At 45.7% G+C, this 26323-nt stretch overlaps 1 protein-coding gene and 1 long non-coding RNA gene across 15 annotated transcripts in view; one reads left to right on the top strand and one right to left on the bottom strand.

Annotated features, from left to right (window-relative positions):
- The window catches only part of PSD3 (pleckstrin and Sec7 domain containing 3), a 575456-nt gene that overhangs the window by 259899 nt on the left and 289234 nt on the right, over positions 1–26323 (bottom strand). Inside the window, exon 1 of one of the 14 annotated variants that reach the window (XM_043893697.1) lies at positions 14801–17285. The exons of the other annotated variants lie outside the window; for them this stretch is intronic. Within the exon in view, the coding sequence (XP_043749632.1) occupies positions 14801–14859 (59 nt within the window). The 5' untranslated portion in view covers positions 14860–17285. Of the gene's footprint in view, positions 1–14800; positions 17286–26323 lie in introns of those variants that run through there. 14 annotated transcript variants of the gene reach the window in all.
- LOC122687941 lies at positions 15318–19014 on the top strand. Its single transcript, XR_006339274.1, has 3 exons — positions 15318–15449; positions 16966–17018; positions 18878–19014. It is a non-coding gene; the product is annotated as an uncharacterized LOC122687941 (long non-coding RNA).

Genomic DNA, 26323 nt, shown 5'->3' with positions numbered 1-26323 from the left:
AGGGTCCACAGACAGAGGAGTGGATAAAGAAGATATGATGTAGATGTGAGTGTGTGCGTGTGTACACACAACGGAATATCGTTCAGCCATAAGAAAGAATGAAAAAGCCACCGCAGCAACATGGATGGACCTAGAGATTATCATATGAAGTAAAGTAAGTCAGAGAAAGACAAACATCACAAGATATCACTTAGATGTGGAATCTGAAAAAGTGATATAAATGAACCTAATTACAAAACAGAAATAGACTCACAGACACAGAAAACATACCTACAGTTACCAGAGGGGAAAGAGGAGGAGAGATAACTTAGGAGTTTGGGTTTAAAAGATTCATAGTAGGACTTCCCTGGTGGTCCAATGTTTAAGAAACCGCCTGCCAATGCAGGGGACATGGGTGAGATTCCTGGTCCGGGAAGATCCCACATGCCGCGAAGCAGCTAAGCCTGTGAGTCACAGCTACTGAGCCCAAATGCCTAGAGCCCATACTCTGCAAGAAAAGAAGCCCCCACTATGAGCAGACTGCACACTGCAATGAAGAGAAGCCCCCACAAGTAGAGACAGCCTACGCCGCAACGAAGACCCAGCACAGACAAGAATAAAGAAATCAAATTTATTTAAAGGCCCCCCAAATAACAGACTCACACTACTATATATAAAATAGATAGAAGGTCCTCCTGTATAGCAAAGGGAGATGTGTTCAATATCTTGTAATAACCTATAACAGAAAATAATCTGAAAAAATAAATAACTGAATATAACTGAATCACTCTGCTGTACATCAGAAACTAACACACTGTAAGCCAATTATAACTCAATTTTAAAACAACTGAATGTTAATAATTTCTCTCACTCATTGACCAGTTTCTGTGGTAATGAAGAATATTTCCCCAGGTAATTCAAACATTGCTCGAGATATTAAATATTTACACTGCTTTAATAGAAAAAATTTGGACTTCTACACACATATACAGAAACAAATACCTCTACTACACACACATACAAATAAAGCTGTAACTCCATACAGCTTATGAACTTCCATACCCATGGCCTCAAATATTTTATTGAACCATAATCTATTCCATTACTTCAAATGTTTGTTTCAAGGAAGGAATAGCAGAAAAGAAAATTCCTCTCAAGGACAAATACACTTCATACTATAAAAATAGGAATGGCAAGTAAGCTAAGCATTCTAAACTTCTAAACCCACCCTTCGTAGCTTCACAATGCAGGTGAGTACTCTGAATACTAAAGACTTAGAAGTTCTTCAGAAAGAGCTTTACTTCGTTTAATCTTATTAGAATGACTTTTGTTGTTTTGTTTACAATAAAGCTTTTACTTTCTATCCTACATGGGACACACATTCTATGAAACATGCACTCAAACTTCCACGAAGCTATTAGATTTACAAATTAAGGTGCTTTCATAGCAGAGAAGCTTTGGTTCAGGAGGGGCCACGAGAGGGTCTTCGGTGGCCTGAATCCACCAGGAAGCCCAGACTGAATGAGGATTAGACTTCAAAGGAGAAAAGCTAACAGAAGGAGATGATCGGGTCATATATACACCTCCTAAAAGAAGCACCAAGCAGAGCCGAGACAGCACCTGTCTACCCAGCCCAGTTCCTCCAAGGGCACCATTGAGGGGAGGGGGCAAATGCCATAGCCCATCCCCCAGAGTGTGTTCCTACTGCTCTTTCACACCAACCCAGGTTGGACCTACAGGCTCTTAAAAGCAACACCCCATGCCACAGTGTAGGAAAAAAGGCAGAAACGTCCTCAAATTCAACTTGTAAAATAGCGAGAGGGAATGACTTAGCTGTGATGTCCTGGGCCAACATCCCCCAGCAACAGTCCCACTGCTCCCTCACCCAAGACCAGAAGGTGCAGGTGTGACGCACGCTGCAATTTCCAACTCTGTGCTGCAAGAAGCTGCACATCAGAGATGAACCCGGAAGCAGCAGGCACTTAACGTTTTGTGACTTTCAGAGAACACAGCCATTTCAGGATGAAATTCACCGTAGAAATATAATATATACAGTCCTCCCTAGTACATTGACTCTGTAAAGATCTCGTCTTTTTCTAAAATAAAAAACACATGTCAGATGACCAAGTTCAGATATTTTGAAGTTTACAGAACAAGAACGTGTGGTTATCCACCCTTCTCCTGAGTCCTGGCACCTCTTGGCTCCTATCTCAGCATATACACTCACTCAGAGATGGTCATTCAACCCAGTCACTCAGCTTATGAAGTTTTATTTACGCTTTATTCTTTAGTTTTATTTCTGAGGGATATGATAAGTAATATTACTCTGGTTTTATAAAGCAGTAAAAAAAAAAAAAAAACGAGGCCCGAAAGAGGGAAGGGAAGGTGAAAGGAGGGAGGGGAGGAGGACAAAGAAAAGAAAGACTAAGCCAACAGCCAGAAAAAATTCCCAAGAAGCCTAAAAGGAAAAACAAACCAACCAACCTACCAGCCTGGGGCATCCCTCTGGGCGATACACTCCTTCCGTTGGGGTCCGCAGAGAAGAGAACGCCCTTTGGCACCACTCTTACAATTCATTTTAAAATTCGTCTTTCGACTGTAGCCAAATCACCTGGGTGGTTTTACTTTCACATTTTGAATTCTTATCCTTAAAACTAGGGCTGATAAAATAAAACCTAAATATACTTTCAGTCAGTCTCGCCAGTCCTCTCAAAAGATCTTTACCCCACCATTTAAAAAAAGAAAATGCCAGTCAGGTAGCAGTCACAGCAAAGGTGTGACCACTCCCCTCCCGTCACCACCAGAGGTGTTAAAGGTCCTGCCCTGCTGGAGATCAGCCTGGCTTTCTGGTCCTGCCCCCATGGGGGTTCCTAAACCCTGACATTTGCTGCGATGTCCCAGCTCCAAGTCACCCCAGAGCTGCCACCCTGCTGGGGATCAGCCTGGCTTTCTGGTCCTGCCCCCACGGGGGTTCCTAAACCCTGCGATCTGCTGCAATGTCCCAGCTCCAAGTCACCCCAGAGCTGACGCTTCTGCACCTTGTCACAGTGCTGTCACATGCTACTCACTTCAGAGCAACCAAAAGATTTGCAGAAGTAATTCCTATTGATACCACTTAAAACATGCCAAAGTTTGGGGAAGGCTCATTATTACAAATGAGGATACCTGCCCTCTCCCTCAACAACTACAGATGGTGCTTTATACTACACACCCATGTTCAAAATGTCTCCTAATATCTGAGGATAAGCCTGGGAAACCACTACATAACAATTTTATAAAGGGGGAAAAAAAGTGAGGCTAAGAGACTAAATGACTTTCCCAAAGACACAAAGATACTTATATGTAAAACTGGAATTGAACCAAGACCTGTCTTCAATCCTAAAGTACTTTCCACAGTAAACAATCTATTGTACCAATATAAACCTTAAATAAAACTGAAAGGCAAAGTCATTGAGGAAAACAATTATGGGTCTGAAGACTCAAAAAGACCTAGACTCAGGTCTCAGCCCCAGAGAGGCGTTCACCTGTCAGCCTCTGTTTCCACATCTGCAAATAATGAAGATCATAATACCTGCCTTAGAAATCAGGCACTCAAAAATAGCATTTACTATTAAATTTTTTAAAAGATTTCAGGGGTTTCTCCTTTCCAGAATCCTTAACTTTACAAAATAGGAAAAAAGTTCCCCACAATTCCCCAGAATAAATCTAGGGTCCAAGTACCAATGCCTAAAAGCACACACTTCATTATCCATGATAAATGTGCCAAAGAAAGCTGCAGTGTTTGAAGGAAGCAGTTCGTAAAAAAAGAACCAGGTGGTTTTGTTCACCACATACCTGACTGTGAATACGGACACCTGAAAGACACAAACCAACACCAGTCCGAGCAGCAGTAACACACAGTGCGCCCTTGGGTACACCAGTCCAACACCACCTCTTTAACCAAGGCTTGCAACAAACAAGGACCAAGAGTCACCCTCTTTCCATATGAGTATGCTAGAGTATCGAACTGAATCTGACAATACATTAAAAAAAAAACATACGTCCCCCATGGTCAAGTTGGAGTCATTCATTCTAGGGTCACAAGGATGGTTCAACATATACAGATCATTCAATGTGATACACTGCATCAACCACATCAACAAAAAAAGACAAAAATCACATGATCATCTCAACAGATGCCAAAAAAGCACTTGATAAAATTCAACATACATTCATGATAAAAACTCTTGCCAAAATGGGTATATATCTCAGCATTATAAAAAGCTATTTATAACAAACCCACAACCAACACAATAATCAATGCTGAAGAGTTTCCCACTAAAATATGGAAGAAAACAAGGATGCCTACTCTACCCATTTTCTTTCAACATAGTATTAGAAGTCCTAGCCACAGCAATCAGACAAGAAAAAGAAATAGAAGTATCCAAATTGGAAGGGAAGAAGTAAAATTGTCATTATATGCAGATGACAATACAGTTCGTGGGTGCTCAGTCATGTCCAAATCTTTGCAACCCATGGACTTTAGCCTGCCAGGCTCTTCTGTCCATGGAATTTTCCAGGCAAGAATACTGGAGTGGGTTGCCATTTCCTATTCCAGGGGATCTTCCCAACCCAGGGATTGAACCTATGTCTCTTGCTTTTCCTGCCTTGACAGGCATGATACTGCATATAGAAAACCCTAAAGACTTCACACAAAAACTACTAAAACTGATTTTTAAAATTCAGTAAGGTAGCCGGATATAAGAATAACATACAGAAATCTATTGTATTTCTTTACACTAATACTGAAATGTCAGGAGAAAGTAAAACAATCTGTTTTAAAATTGCATCAGAAAAATAAAGTACTTTGGAATAACCCTTACCAAGGAGGTGAAAGACTTATATGCTGAGAACTATAAAATACTAATAAAAGAAATTAACAATTATTCAAAGAAACAGAAAGATAACCCATGCTCTTGGATTGGAAGAATATTGTTAAAATGGCCACACTACTGAAAGCAATCTATGGATTTAATATGATCCCTATCAAATTAACCATGATATTTTCCACAGAACTGGAACAAGAAATCCTAAAATTTATATGGGACCATAAAAGTCCCAGAATTTCCAATGCAAATCTGAGGAAAAAAACAACTCTGGAGGCATAACCCTCCTAGACTTCAGACAACATTACAGAGCTACAGTAATCAGAGCACTGTGGTACTGGGCTTCCCTGGTGCCTCAGGGGTAAAGAACCTGCCTGCCAACGCAGGAGACATGGGTTCCATCCCTGGGTCAGGAAGTTCCCCTGCAGAAGGAAATGGCAACCCGCTCCAGTACTCTTGCCTGGGAAATCCCAAGGACAGAGGGAGCCCGGCAGGCCATAGCCCACGGGGTCACAAAAGAGTCAGACACAGCTTAGGGACTAAATAACAATTGTCACTGACAGTGGATCAATGGAACCACAGAGAAAGTACAGAAATAAACCCACATGCCCATGACCAGCTAGCTAATTGTCAACAAAGGAGGCCAGAACATTCAATACAGAGAAGAGAAGCCTCTTCGGCAAGTGGTGCTGCAGAGGCTGGACAACTCATGTAAATCAATGAAATTAGAACACTCCCTCACACCAGGCACCATGACAATAAACTTAAACTGGCTTAAAGACTTAAATATGAGACATGACACCATAAAATGCCCAGAAGAGGACATAGGCAAAACATTCTCTGACATAAATCATACCAATGTTCTCTTCGGTTAGTCTCCCAACACAAAGAAATAAAAACAAAAATAAATAGCACCTAATCAGGCCTACACGCTTTTGCACAGCAAAGGAAAGCATCAACAAATTGAAAAGAATCTACATGATGGAGAAAATATTTGCAAATTATGTAACCAACAAGGGATTAATCTCCAAAATATATAAACATATCATAACAGCTCAATATCAAAAAAGCAACCCAATAAAAAAAATGGGCAGAAGATCTAAATAGACATTTCTCCAAAGAAGACATACAGATGGCCAACAGGCACATTAAAAGATGGTCAACATTGCTAATTACTAGAGAAATGCAAATCAAAACTACAATGAAGTATCACCTCACACCAGTCAGAATGGCCATCATCAAAAAGGCTACAAAGAACAAATGCTATAGGGGATGTGGAGAAATGGGAAGCCTCCAACATGGTTGGTGCAAATGCAAACTGGTGTAGCCACTACAGAGAACAGTAAAGAGATACCTAAATAAATAAATAAATAAATAAAAAACTGAGTTACCATATGATTCAGCAATCTTTCTCCTGGGCACATTTTTAGAGAAAACTATAATGCAAAAATGTACATGCAGCCCAATGTTCATAGTAGCTCTATTCACAACAAGCAAGACATGGAAGCACCTAAACGTGCATCAATAGAAGAATGGGTAAAGAAGATGTGGTACATGTGTACAATGGAATATTACTCAGCCATAAGGAAGAATGAAATAATGCCATCTGCAGCCACATGGATGGACCTAGAGGTTAATTATGCTAAGTGAAGTCAGTCGGAAAAAGACACGTCATATATCAGCTACGTGTGGAATCTAAAAACTGACACAAATGAACTTATTTACAGAACAGAAATAGACTCACAGACCTAGAGAACCAAAGGGAAAGGTGGGAGGGATAAATTAGGAGTTTGGGGCTAGCAGATACACACTGCTATGTATAAAATAAACAATAAGGGCCAGTGTATAGCACAGGGAACTACATTCAATATCTTGTAGTAACCTATAACGGAAAATAATCTGAGAAAGAATATATATGCATATATGTAAAATGGAATCACTTTGCTGTACACCAGTAGCTAACACAACACTGTCAACCAACTATACGTCAATCAAGCAAATAAATAAAGAGCAGAGGCTTAAGAGGACAAAGATGCCTAACCACCTACAAAGCTCCCTTCCTGAGATCAATTACTGAGCACCCAGACTTCACAGCAGGTAAAATGTATATAAAGACGAATAAGGAGCAAAACACAGCTTCCAAGGTCAAGGGTTTTAAAGTCTAGGTTAGTGCAGACAAACTCTATGGAGACAGCTACAAACAAGACAGAATTCACAGAGCACTCAGTGCTCCAAGAGCTAACGGATTACGTCCTGCACAATCCTAAACCAAAAGGCGGCGTAGGCCAGGCAGGCAGGATGACAGAAAGGCTCTCCCAGCAGAGGGGACCCACGGCAAGTTGCAGGGGTGTAAGAGACCAAGGTTTGTGAGGCCAGTGTCACATTTCAGGGAGCAAGGAAAATGGCAGGAGTGTGAGTACTTGGGCAGGGGGCAGAGGAAGACTTCAAGTGGATGAAAAATGGCCAGATTGCTCTAAACATAAACACAGTATCGGCACAACCCAATCTGCCAAAATTAGCACCTCAACCTTCTTAATTTATTGGTCACGTAGTAATTTCATGTAAAATCAGGTCAACTGCCACTACTGTTTTATTAAAAACAGATTTGTTTTTAATACTCCAAGTATTAACACCCAAAGTTTAACCCTCATTTCAACATTACGTCAAGGAGCAGTTTTCCTCAGAAATACATAGTATGAATAAATGAGATAAAATAATAATAAAAGTGTATTTGGTCTCCTCTCTACATTCAGCTGTGAGTTCACAGTTCATAATTTATAACAGAATGGTAATATAAAAATAAAAGTACAGGAATGCAAGTGTAGTCTAACTTGACAAACAATGAAACTGTATGATAATTCTTTATTTACTAATGGAAATATTTTTATACACTGGTAGTATCCAGGCTCACAAAAGCAAACTTTCTTTTGCCATTGGAAAAGCACCCAGTACTGTTTTTTTTTGGTACAGACTCCTGTTTTTTCCTCCTACTGCCTCTTTTCACTGTAGCTTTTTAAATATGGTCTTTATTGTAGGTGGGGTTGTAAATTTTACAAGCCAGTATGCCAGTTTAGATGCTGTAAAAATTTCCTAGTGGCTCTACTACTTCAACCCTGAAAGCAAAGAAATTAAAGGGTAAAAGCATAAAGTATAGGCTTGTATTTTTCTCTGTGTCCAAGGGTACACAGAGTTCACCCATGTATGAAACTGCCTTTCAAATCCCTCAGAACTCTGTTCAAGCTCAGTACCAGAAGGCAGGCCTTCCTTTCAGTTCTGTGCAGGTTCAGATCCAGGTTAAACTAAGCGTTTCTGGCGCAGGCATACACCGTGCACCCTCCCCTCCAGCTCCCCAGACTCCCTCCTTCCGCTCATCAAGGCAGCTCCCTGCAGTCTCACTGTCCTCGCTCACTGTCCTCCCTTCCCCTGTGCATCATTAATTTCAGAAGCATTTACTGAGCGACTACTTAGGGGTCAGACACAACGATCAGTAAGGGAGACATGCTCTCTGGCACTGCAATTTGAGGTTAATAGTTGAATAGCTGTAACAATTTTTGAGAGAGATTACTTTTAAAAGCGATGATAATAATGTCATTTTAAAGAAAATACAGGGTACATCCAGAGCACGCGACAGGACCATAAGCTCCTAAGGAAACCAGCCTCCTGGAGAAAGTGATGCTTAAGTTGACCCTGAGGACGAGGACTCTAAGTGTGGGGGGTAAGAACAAGAGAGTCCAGATAAGAGAGTAAAACACCTGGAAGAAAACAAGCGAAGCTCATGGAGGCTGAGTTTATGGGGCACAAGGGGGAGCGGCACAGACACAGAGCAAAGAACGATGAAGCGCCAAGGAGGCACCCGCTAGCTACAAAGGCTCATGCGGCCATCATCACCTAAACGCTCTCTATCCCATCTGTGTAAGGTCTGGTTCTCGTTTTCCATAACAGTAGACTAGTATGTATCAGTTACCAGAAAATCAGAGAACCACATGGATGATATGCTATATTAGCAAGTTTAATGTGTTAATGCAGGGATCACATGGGCATTTTAACAGGAAATTTCTGGAGGCAATGGTTTGGTCAGAAAGGAAGTAACAAGTGAAACATTTAGGCTCCAAGACGAACCAGTGGAGATAACATTTTGGGTAAAGACCAGTGTTCCACTAGTTCCATTTACCTCTATGTTCCCAAATATTCTGACTATCTAATCAGAACAATTATTCCTAACAATAACAACAGTACGAGATATGCCCTGCATTCCATTATAATCACCATCTTCCTCTTTCTAAAAGATCCACCACAATAAAACAAGAAAAAAATGAAGAGACAGAAAAAAGCAAAATTAATTCTTTGTAGCTGTTCTGTCTACATACAAGGCTCAAAAGTATTAAATAAAAAAGTTATTAGAACTGGTAAGGTGGCCAGTAACAAAATAAAAATACAAAAACAACAGCTTTAATAAGCCATGAAGGAAAAGTTAGACAGCATATTGAGAAAAATTCTACTCAAAATAAGAATAAAACTTATAAAGTATCTAGGCATAAACTTAAGAAAAGTTCAGAACTAGAATAAAGCAAACTATAAAACTATTGCTGAAAGAAGTTAATACTAAATAAACACTATCCTCCTAGAATGAATTAGGCAAAGATGCCATTTCTCTCTCAAATTCCCTTAAAATTTAATGTAATTCAAGGGGCACATAAAAAATAAAACCAAACTAGGAGAAAGTATAGCTGAAAATATAGCTTCCCCATAGAGAAGGTATTTCTAAACTTTACAGGAGCAAAAAATCATGATTTAAATGACTGGTTTAATTAATCACATGGCAAAAATATCAAGCAAAATTAAAATGGTAACTGGAGAGAAAAACGCCCGCGAGACAAAAGACAACACTAGTCCTCGTATGTAATGGGCTTCTGTGCCCTCAGAGAAAGATGAGCACATCATATGAAAAAACGGCCAAAAGACATGTTACTGAACATTCGAGTCACTGCATCCTTCCTAGAAAAGCTGCTTCGTGCCCGTCCCCTGGACAGAGCAGTCAACCTCCCATCCTAATCTCAGCTGGATGGACCAGAAGTGACCACCCAGTGAAGCAGAGCCAACCGCCGGCTCACTCCTGGAAACCGGGGTCTCAGGTGCCCCTGGCACCTGGATGGCGATGGGCATCTGAACTGAGGGACACGGTCAACCAGAGCCAGGTGGGACACACGGATACGGGAGGGCAGAGGCCTCGAGAAGAGGGAAACCCCACAGGCAAGGAAAAGCAGGAGAGCGGACATGCCAGGAAGCAGACCCTCCCGTTCCTGTCTCGGAGGCCTGCCTGTCCTTGGATGTGAACTTGAGCGCCGTGATATCCATTCAATAAAACCAGCGCATGTAGGTTTTCAATCCCCTGCAATCAGAGCGAGCCCAAACAGACAAGAGTAAGCAAGTCACAACAAAGGATAAAAAGATCAAAATTAAACGAGTGGGGAAATGCTTATACATAGAAGATAACAATGAAGAGCAAGTTCCCGCACTCAGCTCCTTCAGCTATCAAACTGGCCAAGATAAAAAGGCGCTGAGATGATGCACAGCATGGTCAGCAAGAAATACAGGCACTTACAGGTTGGAGACGGGTGTAAACTGGTAAGATTTCTGGCTTCAGTAAGTCTCAAAATTACAGAGATCCTAAGAAGCAGCAGATAAACTTTTAACCACTGATTGTAAGGAAATAAACACAAATATATACAAGAAAGTTACTAAAGGATATTTACTGCAGTGCTATTTATAATAAAACAAAATAAACAGACTCAAAAACTATTTAAATCTGTGTTTCCCAAACATTATTCATTCATCACGTTCACGACTTTTGCACATCCCTTACTAAAGGTACTGATTTACTCAATATTACTCATTAAATCAGCCCATTACCTGTATTTCAGGGCTTCCTAGGTGGTGCCAGTGGTAAAGGACCCACCTGCCAATGCAGGAGATGTAAGAAAAGGGGGTTCGATCCCTGGGTCTGGAGGATTTCAGCTATTCTTTTAACAAGTTTTTATTGAGTGCCTACTATATGCCTAGGAGCCATTCTAGGTGCTATAGATTCAGTCATGATTAAAAAAAAAAAAAAAAAAAAACCCCTGGCCTGGTAGAGCTTATATTTTAGTAAGGAGATATTAATAAGATAACCATATTAATGACATGGTTAGGGAGAAAAATAAAACAGGCAAAAGGAACCTGTGGTTTTGTGAGGGAAGGAGTTAGAATCCTGAAGAAGGTAAACACTAGAAGCTCCAATACTTTGGCCACCTGATGGGAAGAGCCAACTCATTGGAAAAGACCAGATGTGGGGAAAGATTGAAGGCATGAGGAGAAGGGGATGACAGAGGATGAGATGGTTGAACGGTATCACCAACACAATGGACATGAGTTTGAACATGCTCTGGGAGATGGTGAAGGACAGGGAAGCCTGGCAGGCGGCAGTCCAATTCAGTTCATTTGCTCAGTCGTGTCTGACTCTTTGCGACCCCATGAATCGCAGCATGCCAGGCCTCCCTGTCCATCACCAACTCCCGGAGTTTACTCAAACTCATGTCCATTGAGTCGGTGATGCCATCCAACCATCTCGTCCTCTTGTCATCCCCTTCTCCTCCTGCCTTCAATCTTTCCCAGCATCAGGGCCTTTTCCAATGAGTCACTTCTTTGCATCAGGTGGCCGAAGTCCACTGGGTCACAAAGAGCAGGCACAACTGAGTTACCGAACAACAGCAACGAAACGCTGGAAAGGCACCTCTGCAGACCTGAAGCTGGGAGCTGGCAGCGGCAGGGCCTGGGGATGAGCAGCCAGGGAGATAGAACAGCAGGGGCAAAGCGTTCCAGGTGGGAGCAGGCGCGGCGTGTCCAAAGATGGGCAGAGGCCAGCCTGCCAGAGCAGGAGGGCAGGAAGGGTCGGGGGCGGTGGGGGTGGTGGGGGGGGGTTGCTGAAATCGCTGGGGCGGGCAGAGGCAAGGCAGGCGGTACAGGGGCTTTCCGGCCAGGCAAGGACTCGGGCTTTTACTCTGAGATGGGAACCAACAGACTGACAGGGGACTGAACTGGGACACTGGTTAGAAGCACATAAACCATGGTAACCTGCATCACTGGAATCCCGGTGGCTTTTGGAGTGGGGAAGAGGTGAATTATGAACATATTTTGAAGGCAGAGCTGACCAGTTTGCTGATGTGCTGGATACCAAAGACCCAGTAAAATCAGCTAATGAATGAGGTGTTTTCCTGAAGAAGGGCTGAGGATCCCAAACTTCTGGAGGTCGTCCAGAGGCACTGTTACCATAAAACCATAGGTCTGATGTGTTGTTATAATTTTATAATACATATTACAATATAGAACCATTACCAAAACATGCTCATTCACATATTTCCTAAACTATTTCATGTACCACCAGCAGTGTCTGCACCAGCCTTTGGGAAGAGCTCCTTTAAACAAACCTGATACATTCTGTGTCTGTGCCTGACGCTTTCTCTCTCACACACACACAGGTTGAAAATGCAGATACCAAAACAGCAACAGTAACTGATGTCTGGATGATTGTTCCTAGATTATTTCCTTTTTTGTGCTTTTCAAATTGTCTTTAATGAATATGTATTTTCATTCTATAATCAGACTCCTCTTTAAGTGGATGGGAGTTTTCTAATATACAGTTGACCCTTGAACAAGATGAAGGTTAGGCGTGCCAACCCTCCAAGCAGTCAAAAGTCCACATATAGCCTTTATAGTCAGCCCCACGTATCTGTGGTTCCACATTCGGGGATTCAACCAACTGCGGGACATCTAGTACATATTTAGTGGGAAAAAACCATTGCTATTCAAGGGTCAATTCCAGTTCTTGGTTTCAAATCAAGTTCTTAGTTTCTGGTTTGATCTGAGTTAAGGCTTTTAACAACACATGCAGAAAGACAGAAAGGTAGAGAATAGAGACCTACAGGCAGGAATGAAGAAAGATGCTCAGAAACCAAAAACAGAGTCCCAGACAGCACAGAAAGCAGTGACACAGATAGTACATAAAATCTTAAAAGCCCAGTGGCTAGCATGCAACACATGAAAATCAAGATCCAGAAAGCAGGAGCTAGAAATTGTGAGATGCTCTTGAATCAGCCATGAGCAAGTTCTTGGGCCCTCACTGGACGAGGGACCAGCGCTCCAGTGAGACACCTCTGCTCTGTGGTAGACAAGTTGTCTTGGAACATCTTAACACCACGATAGCATATTTCAATAAACTGCTCAAATGTTTCTACATAAATGTCATCTAAGACATTACCCAGGTGAAATAAATGTAACTATGCATACACAGACCTCAAGAGGAATAGAGCAATTTCAGTAAAAATCAGAAAGGGCTCTAAAAGAAACTGAATATGTCTTCCATCTCTGACCCAACGGTGTAGTTTCATAGGTAACTAGGATTCAGTGAAGGTTTTTAGGTCACACACACCACTTAGTTGGATTACCAAAGTGTCACTGTTCCTGACTCTTATTCTTAACTCGCAAAAGACCACAAACGAACACAGTCAATGAGATTAAAAGGGCTCTGGTAAGCTCTGAGGTTTTCCAGTAACCCTCCACGTTGCTTAAGAGCAGCGATGACTCTTCTCTGTCCTAATCAGATCCACAACTGGCTCGTCTGCAGACACTGAGCTGCACCCGGGCAGACAGGTGGCTGCTGGGGTGGGAGAGGCATGAGAGAGGACTGTTTTCTGTGCCTGTCGTGTTTAGACACAGCTCTCCCGTCTGTCTGTCTGATAAGGAGCACAATTATGAATGGGTTTAAGTTGGCTCGTGTATCAGATGAATCATAGAGCCCAGCTAGTTAATCCTGTAATGCCATCTGACAGAGCTCACACCTGGAATCGCCTTGCAGCCCTGAGCAGGGCTTTCATTTCTCAAACAATCTTTTGCAAATAACATTAGGGCTTTAGTTCTGATGTCACGTAGAGCTATGACTTCATGGTATGACGGAGAAACATTAAGTGTGAAAAATGAACTAAAGGTCTGCATTGTCCAACCATTCTGACCAAGTGAGAGAATGTGGGTTTCCTGGAAAGGAAATGGTCTGGCCCTCCCTTCCTCAGTTCCTATGTTCTCCAATAAGCACTTCTGGATATTAAGTCTAAACATCATTATTCCATAAACGTGCACTGGGCTCTTTAAAAAAAAAAAAAAACACTAAAGACTTGGGGAAACTTTATGTGTAAGCCTAAATTTAACTTTTTTTTTTAATAATAATGTTCAATAAAACAAATTTAAGCTTTCAGTGGCTGACAACCTATTTCAGTTAACTGCATTTCAAAAATATTTTGACTGAAGGCCCTGTTTATTTTTCAGCAATTTCAATCTGTCTCTGAATATTCTACAAATGACCCAGAGGAAATGGCCTTATCATAGAAATGGAAAACTGAAAACCCACTTTAAAACAAACAGAAGGGAGAGGTCCTTGAAAAGGGAACTAAATCTCAAAACACCACTTCCTGCGCTCAGCTCTCTCAACAACCTTCTCACCAGGAGAAGAAACACAAACCCCGAAGGTTAATCCATCAGTTTCTGACACTGTTATTTTATAGGAGCATAAACAGAAAAGACACCCCAAGTCCAAATACTTTCTCTCCATTGAACTTTTATACACAAGTCTAACTGTACTTTTAAGGGAAAATATTTTCCCTTAAAAAAAAGACTGAAAACAGTAGAGCAGAGGTTTCCTTTTTAAAGAGCCTCTGTCAAAAGGCAAAGTCCCCTGGCCTCTCTCAGAGAATCACCTCTCCGCCTCACTCTCCGAGCCTGCTTTTCCTCACACAACTCCGGGCCCTTAAAGGTGGCGCCTCCGCTTGGCACGGAAAGGCAAGGAGGGTGTCAGGCTACGGCCAACCCCGGAGGAGGCCGCCGTGAGGAGGCTCGCTTCTGCAAATGGAGCGGGAACCAGGGCGACTCACCCAGAGGGAAAAACCGCTTCCTGAGGAGGTTCTGCAGCTCCGGTGGTTCTGGAACACATCAACTTTCAGAGGCGGCACCCACGGCAAAGCGACTCAACGCTGAGCCCCAAGTACCACCGGGCTTGTCCCCGAGGACCTTACTCAAGGCGAGACTGGCGCCCGGGGGACCTCACCGGTGACACAGCGGGGACATCACCCGGCCGCCCACACGGCCTGTGGCGGGGGACTGGCAGACCTGCTGGTTATTAGCAATGCTCTGTGGTTATCTCACCCCCATGTCATTCACACAGACAGACAATGCAGGGCCATCGTTCCATAAAACTTCTCTCTCTCTCCGCCCACACGCTCTTAAACCCCACACCATAATTTACATTATTACACTGAGGAACAAAATACGGGCTGGAGCTCAGCAGAAACCAGTCACCCCATGGACCCTGAAGAAACCTACTGGGATCTCCTCATCCTCCAGGTCACGAACAAATCAGCCTGCACTATTTCAGAGGAATGTGACTACCAAGGGAATGGACCAGAAGAACTTGGTGAGGACTACCTTCTGCCTGAAGATGTCCCAGTATCATGTTAACAGCGAATCCACAGGCTCCCCAATCGCTCCTGAGTAACAGGCTGGAAGAAATTTGCTGGAGGGCAGGTAAGCCAAAATGTCTCAGGACACTTGTGACAGACACAAGGGCTCCCAGAGCTGACCTGGGCAGCCGGGGCACATTTTGCCGCTAAATGAACCAAATGATCCCCCACTGGTCTGCCAGGCTGAGCTACACATTTCTGTGTTTAGGCCACAACGGCCTCTGCGTAATTCCTCTCCACGGCCATTCAAATCATTCAGACCAAAACGACAGTCAGTATGTATCCCACTGAAAGTGTTCCAGGCACAGTTCTGAGACGTTTACAGGCTTCGGTGCATTTGATCTTCATAGCAGCCCTACAAAGCAGGTATCATTAATACGTCCCCTTGTCAGACGGGGTGGGCTGGGACAAGGGTGAGCAGGATGGCAGAGCTGGGATGTGTCTCCAGGCGACCTGGCTCCATACGCCACCCTGTGGACCACACTGCCCCATGCCCCTGGGGGTACCTGTGGTCCAGTGCACTATTGCACACACACTCACCAACAGTGGTCAGATGCGAGAAGCACAGATATGTATGGAAGCCAAGACCGGTGAGATCTTGTTTCGATCTCATCATTAACTGTGAGGCTTGGGGCAAGTATCTCTCACTTCCTTGGCTTCAGTATATTCATTCATTTGCACAACTCTGCAGGGGCCGGGGAGGGGAAGATGAATATCCCTTCTACCTCTAAAATTCCACAGCAGTCTACTAGACCTGATAGTTACTAGATTAATGTGTGACATTTGAAAGCAATAGTCAAGACCCTACGAAGGGAACAGAAAGTAAAATAAGTCTCGTGATTGCTCTTGGATAAAAATCAAGTTTACTACCTAAAGGGCCTGGTGAACCCCTGGCCATGCCCAAGGCAGCCAGGTAGGACGCACACTAGCTGGATGTCCTACCTGTTGGTACTGTGTGTGGGCTCGGGAATGGGGTGTTCTTAGTGAGGACAATCCACTAGAGCAGCCCCTTGGGAGTGCTGGGACACCCACAGGAGAGCTCCTGTCACCCCCAGTCAAGCTTCTGACAAAGCAGGTCTAGTTTCAACCATGTGATGAAAACAGAGTTCTTCGTAATCTCTTAGTTTAGAAAAAAAAAGTCTATGTACACACACACACACACACACACACACATCTTAACACCCACCAGCATGGAGAAACTGTCCTTATCTGCCATAAAGAGAAAGAGTTGCCTGGATCCCAGGTGTGAGGAAGACAGGCAGTACAGGTGTCGTCTGAACTGGGTGGGGGGAAGGATGCTGGTGAATGGGTGGATTCTTCTGGGTTTCATCCAGCCAGCTGGTATCAATCAGTCATGCCTGGATGACTCAACTATGAAGAAGGCCACAATTCTTTGAGGTTTTTGAGAGACCCTTGTCGGCTGCTCTTCTCAGGAAGTCTCAGAAAGAGCAGGGCAGGCCATCTACCAAAATGAACCACAGCACCAGGAGGAAAGCCCTGCCTGACTCAGCATAGGAGGGTAAAGAATGAATCTAAAAGCTTAAAATGAGCGGTACCTGTCCTTTCTTTTGTTTAATCAGAACCTACTCTGTTTGTGAGCAGAGGACCCAAGACCAATACAGGGGCAGAAGAGGTAAGTCTGATAAAGAAACCTAATACTAGTCACAGGAGCAGACGGGCAGCACAGGGATCCTCCCCTGCTCTTTCCAACAACCTGACAGACTTCACCTTCCTTCTCCCAGTTTAGCCAGAACTTAAAATTGAGAGGATAGTGTTGAAACATGTATATTACTTACTCCTTGGAAGGAAAGTTATGCTCCTACCAGGGCCTTAAGTGGAAACCTAGACAGCATATTAAAAAGCAGAGACATTACTTTGTCAACAAAGGTCCATCTAGTCAAGGCTATGGTTTTTCCAGTGGTCATGTATGGATGTGAGAGTTGGACTATAAAGAAAGCTGAGCACCAAAGAATTGATGCTTTTGAATTGTGGTGTTGGAGAAGACACTTGAGAGTCCCTTGGACGGTAAGGAGATTCAACCAGTCCATCCTAAAGGAGATGAGTCCTGAATATTCATTGGAAGGACTGAAGCTGAAGTTGAAACTCCAATACTTTGGCCACTGATGCAAAGAGCTGACTCATTGGAAAAGACCCTGATGCTGGGAGGGATTGGGGGCAGGAGGAGAAGGGAACGACAGAGGATGAGATGGCTGGATGGCATCACTGACTCAATGGACATGAGTTTAGGTAAACTCCGGGAGTTGGTGATGGATAGGGAGGCCTGGCATGCTGTAGTTCATGGGGTCGCAAAGAGTCGGACACGACTGAGCGACTGAACTGAACTGAACTGATGCATATTTACCATGTGTGAAACAGATGACCAGTCCAAGTTCGATGCATGAAACAGGGCACTCAAAGCTGGTGCATTGGGACCAGAGGGATGGGATGGGGAGGGAGGAGGGAGGGGGGGTTCGGGACACAGGTACACCCGTGGCTGATTCATGTCAATGTATGGCAAAAACCACCACAATATTGTAAAGTAATTAGTCTCCAATTAAAATTAATTTTAAAAAAATTCTTAGACTCTAAAAAGGGGGAAGTACCTGGAATCCACTGCTGACATACAAGGAGTCTTGAGCCGGCGACTAAGGAACACCCAGCTAGTGTTTAGCCCACAACCAGGGCTCCCTGGACCTAAACCACGGCTACCCTCTGCAGCATCACTGTGTGAATCCCCATGAACCCAACCCGCTCCAGGCCATGTGCTTCCAAAGGCACAGACCTTTCTGTAATCCCTCTGGGCTGCAGAGACTGCTTAGAGGCCATCTAGCAGAGGTAGTTTATTTTTGACATAAAAATGCTCCCACCAGGGACTTAAGTGGAAAAAAAACTTTGTTGGTACTTTTTCATAGCCATCTGGGTTTTTCATTTAGTTTCCTTTAAAAATGAAGTTGGTGATTCAGTCGCTAAGTTGTGTCCCACTCTTGCAACCCCATGGACTGTAGCCTGTCCAAGGGATTCTCCAGGCAAGAATATTGGAGTGGGTTGCCATTTCCTTCTCCAGGGAAGCTTTCCAACCCAGGAATTGAACCCTGGTCTCCTGCATTACAGGCAGATTCTTTACCAACTGAGCTACGAGAAAAGCCTGGATTACATTTTGTGTGTGTGTGTGTGTATTTAAATGAAAGGTTTGACTTTACATCAGTTTAGAAATTCATTCAAAGCCAAAGATGTACATGTGTGGACACATACACGTTTGTATGTATACACATGTGTAAGCATGTAGTTTGTTAGGTTATATACAGAATTTCTGATTTTTTAAATAGACAAACAATATGAGGTTGAAGTATTTATCTGATTTGATTAAAATCTTGTATGTCACCAAATTTTTAAAGTAACAGTCAAATGCTGAGTCATTCATTTGGCTAAGATGAGGTTGGATCTCACAAAAATGGTACAGTTTACTTATACACAGACTGTGTTACTCTTCAGTCAATGAGCGCTCTGAGCGCTCTTCAGCAGTGCTTTCAGATACAGCACATGTCAGAGGAGAGACCATGGCGCTGAAGAAAGGCTGGTACGGAGTGAAGGCACAGAAGCCTTCCTCTACGGACCCCTTTTGCCAGGACGTGTGGGACCAGGCACAGACTGCACTTGAGCAGAGACCTGTAAATCTTCCCGTTAGTCTAACTTTCATCAGGAGATACTGTTTGCATGCTGGATTTCCCACTGTCGATGCGTCTCTCTAGAAGACTCTGTCTCCGCTACAGTTGTTAATAAAATGTAAAATCATCAGAGGGATTATGCTCGTGCCTGTGCTCAGCCGTGTCCGACTCTGTGACCCCACGGACTGTAGCCCGCCAGCCTCCTCCGTCCATGGGATTCTCCAGGCAAGAACACTGGAGTGGGTTGCCATTTCCTTCTCCAGGGGATCTTCCTGACCCAGGGATCGAACCCACATCTCCTGCGTCTCCTACATTGGTGGGCAGATTCTTTACCACTGTGCCACAAGGTAAGTCCCAGAGGAACCCATTATTAAAAGTTAGTTTTCTATAAGCCAGCTTTCAGGATGAAGAATCAGAATCACCATACGGAAAAATCTGAGGAAGAGACTCAGACATTCTTCGAATTTCTTTTTTCTTCTCTTCGTACAATAAAGAGGCATTTTTAACTTTCTTCGTCCTGGAAGGATACTGCAGAGATTCTGTATTCGGGATCTGCAGTTCTTTTTCCTCTTCTAATAATAGCTTTAAAATATAACCTCAGTGCTCACCTAGCACTCCTGACAGAAAGTGTTAGTCACTCAGTCGTGTCTGAGTCTTTGTGACCCCATGGACTGTAGCCCACCAGGCTCCTCCGCCCATGGGGCGTCTCCAGGCAAGAATACTGGAGTGGGTTGCCATTTCCTTCTCCAGGGGATCTTCTTGACCCAGGGATTGAACCCGGGTCTCCCGCATTGCAGGAGGATGCTTTTACTGTCTGAGCCAGCAGCCAGAAGGGCACCAAAGAGGGCAGAAGGCACAGAAGAGCAGAAAGGGGGCGGGCATGGAAGCCTGCCCCGTGTTGCTGAGCCGAGCTCTGGGCTTGATGGGGTTAATGTGAAAGGCGTGGTGCAGCAGAGGCATGCGCACTCTGTGGGAGGACCTGGCAGGGAGGTGACAGCAGAGTTGCTGACCACGGCTGACATCTCTTGCACACTTCCTAGCTCCGGGCACTATGTCAAGCACTTCAAAACATCATCTCAACTGATCCTGGTAATGCCTCTAGGAAGTTAGTATTGTGGTGACCTCTGCATAAAGGACAGAAAGGAGGGCTTTTTGCCCAAGGTAACACTGTCAGCAAATGGCCAGGCCAGGCTCTGAAGACAAGTCCACAGGTAAAGAACCAGGCTTTTAACTCTATACACAATGCTACCCACCACAGACGTAGTTCTGGCCCTAAAAGAGGTCCAGTAGCTAGTTTGATGGGATTACAAATATTAGCATAATCACAGTAAGACTTGCACTGTGTCAGTCACTCAGTCGTGTCCAATTCTTTGCAACCCCATGGACCGTAACCCGCCAGGCTCCTCTGTCCATGGGATTTTCTAGGCAAGAATACTGGAGTGGGTAGCCATTTCCCTCTCCAGGGGACCTTCCCGACCCAGGGATCGAACCTGGGTCTCCTGCATTGCAGGCAGAGTTTTTACCATCTGAGCCACCAGGGAAGCCCTAAGACTTGCATTGAAAGTGAAAGCGAAATCGTTCAGTTGTGTCTGACTCTTTGCGACCCCATGGACTATAGCACACCAGGCTCCCCCTTCCATGGGATTCTCCAGGCAAGAATGCTGGAGTGGGTAGCCATTTCCTTCTCCAGGGGATCTTCCCAACCCAGGGATCGAACTCTGGTCTCCCGCATTGCAGGCAGACGCTTTAACCTCTAAGCCACCAGAGAAGTCACAAGTCTCAAGACCTGCATTAATACCCTTTAAATCATATAGATTATCTATAATCACCTAAGAGCTAAGCTAATCTGCACAGGGAAAAACTATATAAATAATTATTCTTGAAATCTGGTGATGTCATAGGAAGAAAGGAAAGGAACGGCCCTACATCCGGCCTGTGACGCTTCTAGGGTGTGTGGAATTTCCTACATGTCCATCTCTCCACTCTTCTTTTTCATGCACACACAAAACAATTTAAAGTGGATACACTTCTCTCTTCCCTCAGAAACTTGAAAACTCTACTAAAGATTCCCTGGGGCTCTAGCACTTTTTCTCTCTATGCTTCAGGGCCTTGCATGTAAACAACTTAAAGTATACTTTATCTTGGCTGAAGTCAGTAACGATCGAGACTGGATCACTTCCACTGAAAAGACACTCTGAAGTCAGAAAATCAAAACAGAACGCTGGATGTGTTTGCAATTTCAACCACAACCCCTGCTCCACCTTAAATAGCATGGGCTGCTTTCTCATGGAAAAATAAGATTTATTACTAGAAAAGTTAGAGGCACAAAAACAGTAACTTATAAGGGAAACTAGTGGAGCTCCTTTGCAACAGAAGATTTTAATCAGGAGAAAAATAGAGCAGCTGAATTCCAAAATAATCTAGCCTGAACAGCATTTACTTCGGGTATAAAGAAAATGACGTCGTTACAGAGTCCAGATCCAAAACAACTGTTTCATACAGAACCAGATACAATGCCCAGTTCATTCCAAATTGGTGGGGAAAACTTTGCACTCAAATCTAAGAATGTACAGCCACGGGAGGCTCAAAGCGTGTCATGAGAGTTCACAACCTAGCCTAGATTTTCTAAAACCTTGTTGTTTAAATAAAGTTTTAACTTGTGGGTAAGTTTGTCCAAAGGGGAAAAAAAAAGCACAAGATAAAAATACGGTATTTAGTAAATTAGCACGTTTCCTCAACAGTAAATGGCATACCCCACTAATACCATTCTGACTGGAGGTTATAGTACTTGTGGAAGCTTGGCACCTCTTGATGTTGTTGCAGTGGCTAAGTCATGTCTGACTCTGCGACCCCATGAACTGCAGCACACCAGGCTTCCCTGTCCTTCACGATCTCCCAGAGCTTGCTCAGACTCATGTCCACTGAGTCGGTGATGCCGTCCACCTACAGGCAGACACTACCCTGACGAGGATGGGAGAGGAGAGGCCAAAGGTGGGAATGGGCCAGGACTGTCCCATCTCCTCGGGCAGACACACCACTGACGCGGTCCTGGTTGTGGTCCCACAGGCAGTGACGGGAGCAGGGTGGCCGCTCCCTGCTCAGCCATCACTTCCGGGGTCACAGGACAGGGCTGCAGGGATGGGCAGGCCACGCTGGCAGGCGCGGGAATCCCCGCAGTGGCTCCCTGCCCGCTGGGTCCGCGGGCGGGCCGGGGGCTCCTCTCCCCGGACTCCCTGGACACCCTCCCTGCTTTTCCCACAGGTGCAAGTTCCGAGGTCTCATCGCTACACCAGCCAGGAAATGTCGGAAGACAGGAACTCAGGTGAAATCAAACTATCTCCTTGTCTAAAACTGTGACAGGAGGAAATACTGAAACTATTGTTTTGAATGAGATGAATGTATATAAAGAAATCCTTTATATCTCTGTTGCCCAATAGCACAGATAACTAAAAGCAGCTGTAACCCTTTCACTGAAGTCAGTGGGATGAGCCTCAATAAAAGCCTCTCCAGGATGGGAAGACCTGGATCCCTCACCAAGCTGGGATGTATTTTAAACAGGGCAATTCAGCATCCCTAAGGCTGCCCTGCAGGACTGAATGGATATGGAAGGGAAAAGGAGATTTTTCAGATCCCCTGTGAGCAGAAAATATTCTCAATAAGCCATTCAATGCATGCACTGGGGCTTACAGATCCAATACAAATGTTCCGGCACTACCATTAAAACGAGAAGGCGAAGGCAGCCGATCCCCTGGAGGAGCGCAGATGTTCATGCTAAACCTCCCCTCAAGGCTCAAAGGCACTAGCGGGTCTTCAACCTGAATGTGAACAGGCAGTTAACGTGGGCTGGGCGGTGAGAGTCCCTGAGGCTTCTGTTGCAGGAAAAACAATGAAACAGAAAGAGAGGGATGCACAGAAACAGCTCTGCCACCCTTGGACGGAGACACTCCTTATGAAGGGACAGAGTTCGAAAGCGCCACAGCCAAGAGGGAACCACTCAGGCTGGGAGGCCTCTCCCGTTCCTGGGCGGCCCGCTCCTAACAGGGCGCCTCAGGCTACGAAGCCTCGATAAATAGATGCCCGGCCCAGCCCAGTGGCCAGGGGCCCCGTCCACTCTACAGCGCCCTGGGGGCCGGGACTCCGTGCTGCACAGACGTCGGGGGACAGCCCCTGCCCGCTTGGGTTCCAGGCTGGACGTGGGGCGTCTGTCTGCACGGGCTGGCTGCTCCCTCCTGCCCCGCCCGGCCGCCCCCCTCCCACGTCCTGCAGATCAAGAGGGGCATCTCAAGTTCCTGGCACACACTGGCTCTGGAACAAGCCCTGAATACTGCCCTGCTAGCCCAACCCCCTCATTTGAAACACGAGGTCAGCTCAGAAAGGAATGAGGGACAGGCCCAGGGTCACAGAGCGAATCAGAGGCACCAGAAAGCCCAGGCTCGGGACAGCCCCCTGCATGCCGCTTCAGCTCCAAAGGGCGGGAACGTGCCCCTAAGTACACGCCTGCAACACACACACACACACGCCGGATGCTGAGAATCAGGAGAGGGTCCCATGGACGGGGACCTCCTCCACCCTGGTTTCACTTCAGCTGCTGGGGCTCCCACTTCTGCTTTCAGGTGAGAAACAAGGACCCTCTGATGAGGGCTGGAGGAGACGCAACCTTCAGTTACTTACTGCAGCCGAGAGGAGAGAATTATAGTCTGCTGCCCTCTCTGCATTCGCCTTCCTGGAAGAGGTGCATTTGGGTTTCAAAATAAGGGCTTCTTCTCAATCAGTTCAGGCTGAGGAAGGGTAACCAGTGGTTATCGCCTCCACAGAATTACAGGGCAGAATGTCAGGCTGTGGAAACAGCCCAAGGCAGACAGTGGGAGAATGAAACCGGTTCTCTCAAGCCATCTGCATCCATCCAGCCTCCATCCGGCCAGCGGCACCCATGGCTGTCAACCCGGGAGCTCTTCTACCTGCTTCAACTCGAGTCTCCTAACTGCTTTTCAACCTGTTCTTGTATAGAAGATCCTAACTGGTCACAGAGAGCTAACCTAAGGAGCCAGAATTAGTATGATTTCATAGAGCCAAGGCTTCCCTGGTGGCTCAGATGGTAAAGAATCTGCCTGTAACGCAGGAGACTGGGTTCAATCCCTGGATCGGGAAGATCCCCCGGAGAAGGAAATGGCAACCTACTCCAGTGTTCTTGCCTGGAGAATCCCATGGACACAGGCGCCCATGGGGCTGCAAAGAGTCAGACATGACTTAGCGACTAACACTTTAACATAGAGTCAAGTGATGAATTTTGGAAATTGAAAATACACTTCGTGAGTTACTTTAATCTCATTTTCCCGAAGAGGAAATAAAGGCCTCGGAATGAGCTTAAGACTCCGTAAACAGAACTAGGGCCAGAGCCCGCATCGCCCGCCTCCCAGCACGATGCTGGTCCTACGGCCCCGGCATCACCGGCAGACGTGGGACAACTGCAGAGGCCTCCCTCCACGGACAGGTCAGGAGGCCTCCCCGGGCGGGTCAGAATCACGCTGGCCTTACACACACAACAGCCATGGCAACTCAGCCACTCAAAGGCCCCGTCCCTCCGTTGCTCAGCAAGACGGAACAGGGGCTGGAGAAATGTGCGGGGGAGGGAAAAGGTCCGTGACGAGCGGAGCAGCCCCAAAGGCAGAGGGAGAGGCTAGACATGAGAAGAATGGCCTCGAAGCACAGGAGGGCCCCTCCCGGTCACGTGACACGTAGTACTGCGGGAAAAAGACCCCCGAGTCCCGGGCATTCCTGCACAGAGCCGCTCATCTTTACCCAGGCTGGGGTAACTTGGTTACACGGCAGAGACTGCTGTGTCCTCCGCTGTTTTCCTAAAGCTGAGTGCCACACAAGATAAACACTGCTTCCACCACAGCCAGCCCTGGGTGGGTCCGGATCCTTACCACACCCTGGGCAACTCGGGCAGACGGACCTCAGGGCATCTGAGAAGAGCCGGGGCCACAGGCAGGGCTCCACTGACCGGGACAGGGATGGGGCGGGAGAGCTCCCAGGAGGAGCAGCCGGGCGCACGGCAGCGTGCGTGTGTGCATGTGTGTGTGCGTGTGGTGTGCGTGTGTGTGTGTGTGTGTGCGTGTTGTACAAATTTCAATCTACATTTCCCAGTGAAACAGTTAGTTAGCAAAAACGTCGCTTTCCTTTGCAAAGAAGAGGTGACTTTCCCAGCACTGGGTTGGGAAGCCCACACTGCTCACCCCACGGAGCCCGAGAGGACAGAAGCCCACAGCGCAGCCGGGGCTGTGGACTCCGCAGTTTGCCGCTACGATAAGTGCAGCAACAGGCATGCTCTGGTTGTGTTCCAGGTGGAGACTTTTGAGTTCCTTCATTTTCAAGCTTTGGAAAATGCTCAGCTCTGTAATTTCCATGGTGACCTCAAAGTCGCAGCCAAGGATGGGACCGCACCCTGGACTGCTTGCTTACCACACCCTGGACCTTGACCTGGCTCCTCAAGGTCAAGAAGCCAGAAAATCCAAGGCAAAGCCCACCTTCTGCCCACTTCCCCCTCCGGTTGACTCCCCATTACCGGCTACACCTGTGGGCCACGGGCCCACCTGGGATCCTGAAGCGGCCCTGAATCATCTGACACTTGGACAGACACTGACCTCCTGTCACAGAGCTGATGCCGGGTCAGCATCTGAGACCCCACCCTGCGGGATCCGGAAAGCAGGGTCAGGCCTTGAGCGACAGGATCCTTCCTCACATCGCACCTGGAAGGGTCCAGAGCCGGTTCCTCCATCACGGTCACACACTCAGGTCTCTGCACCAATCACACCAAATCTGTGCTCCTCGGCTCAACCACTGCCTTGGGAGCCAGGAGAGCTGGAATCCTCTGGGTGACATGTTTCAACCAGAAGGACATCTCACGAGCCTCTAAGAGCCGGCTCATTTGAGGAGTCCCCCAAGGGGACTGGCTAGAGACACGCGTTCCAGGGGTCAGCGACCATCTCCACTGCCCGGCCAGGCCTGAGGCTTCTGATGTGTAAGCTGCAGAGACAGTTTTTAATTGTCTTTTCTGTTTACCTTTTAAGCAGTGAAATACCAAAGAAATACAAATGTTTCCCTGTCATTCCGTCACCCGGAACCGCAGACTTGTCCTGGGAAAGCCAGACTAAAATGTCCACACGTGGCAGCTGTGCTCCTCTCTTCGGCAATATTCAGACAAAGAACTTAGGAAACCAGGAGGGATGAACGGCAAGAAGAACTAAACCACAGGATGCGAATGTCTCCCACA

Source organism: Cervus elaphus, chromosome 32 (assembly GCF_910594005.1).
Source record: "Cervus elaphus chromosome 32, mCerEla1.1, whole genome shotgun sequence".
Classification (NCBI taxonomy): Eukaryota; Metazoa; Chordata; class Mammalia; order Artiodactyla; family Cervidae; genus Cervus; species Cervus elaphus.
This window is presented reverse-complemented; position numbering and strand designations above follow the sequence as displayed.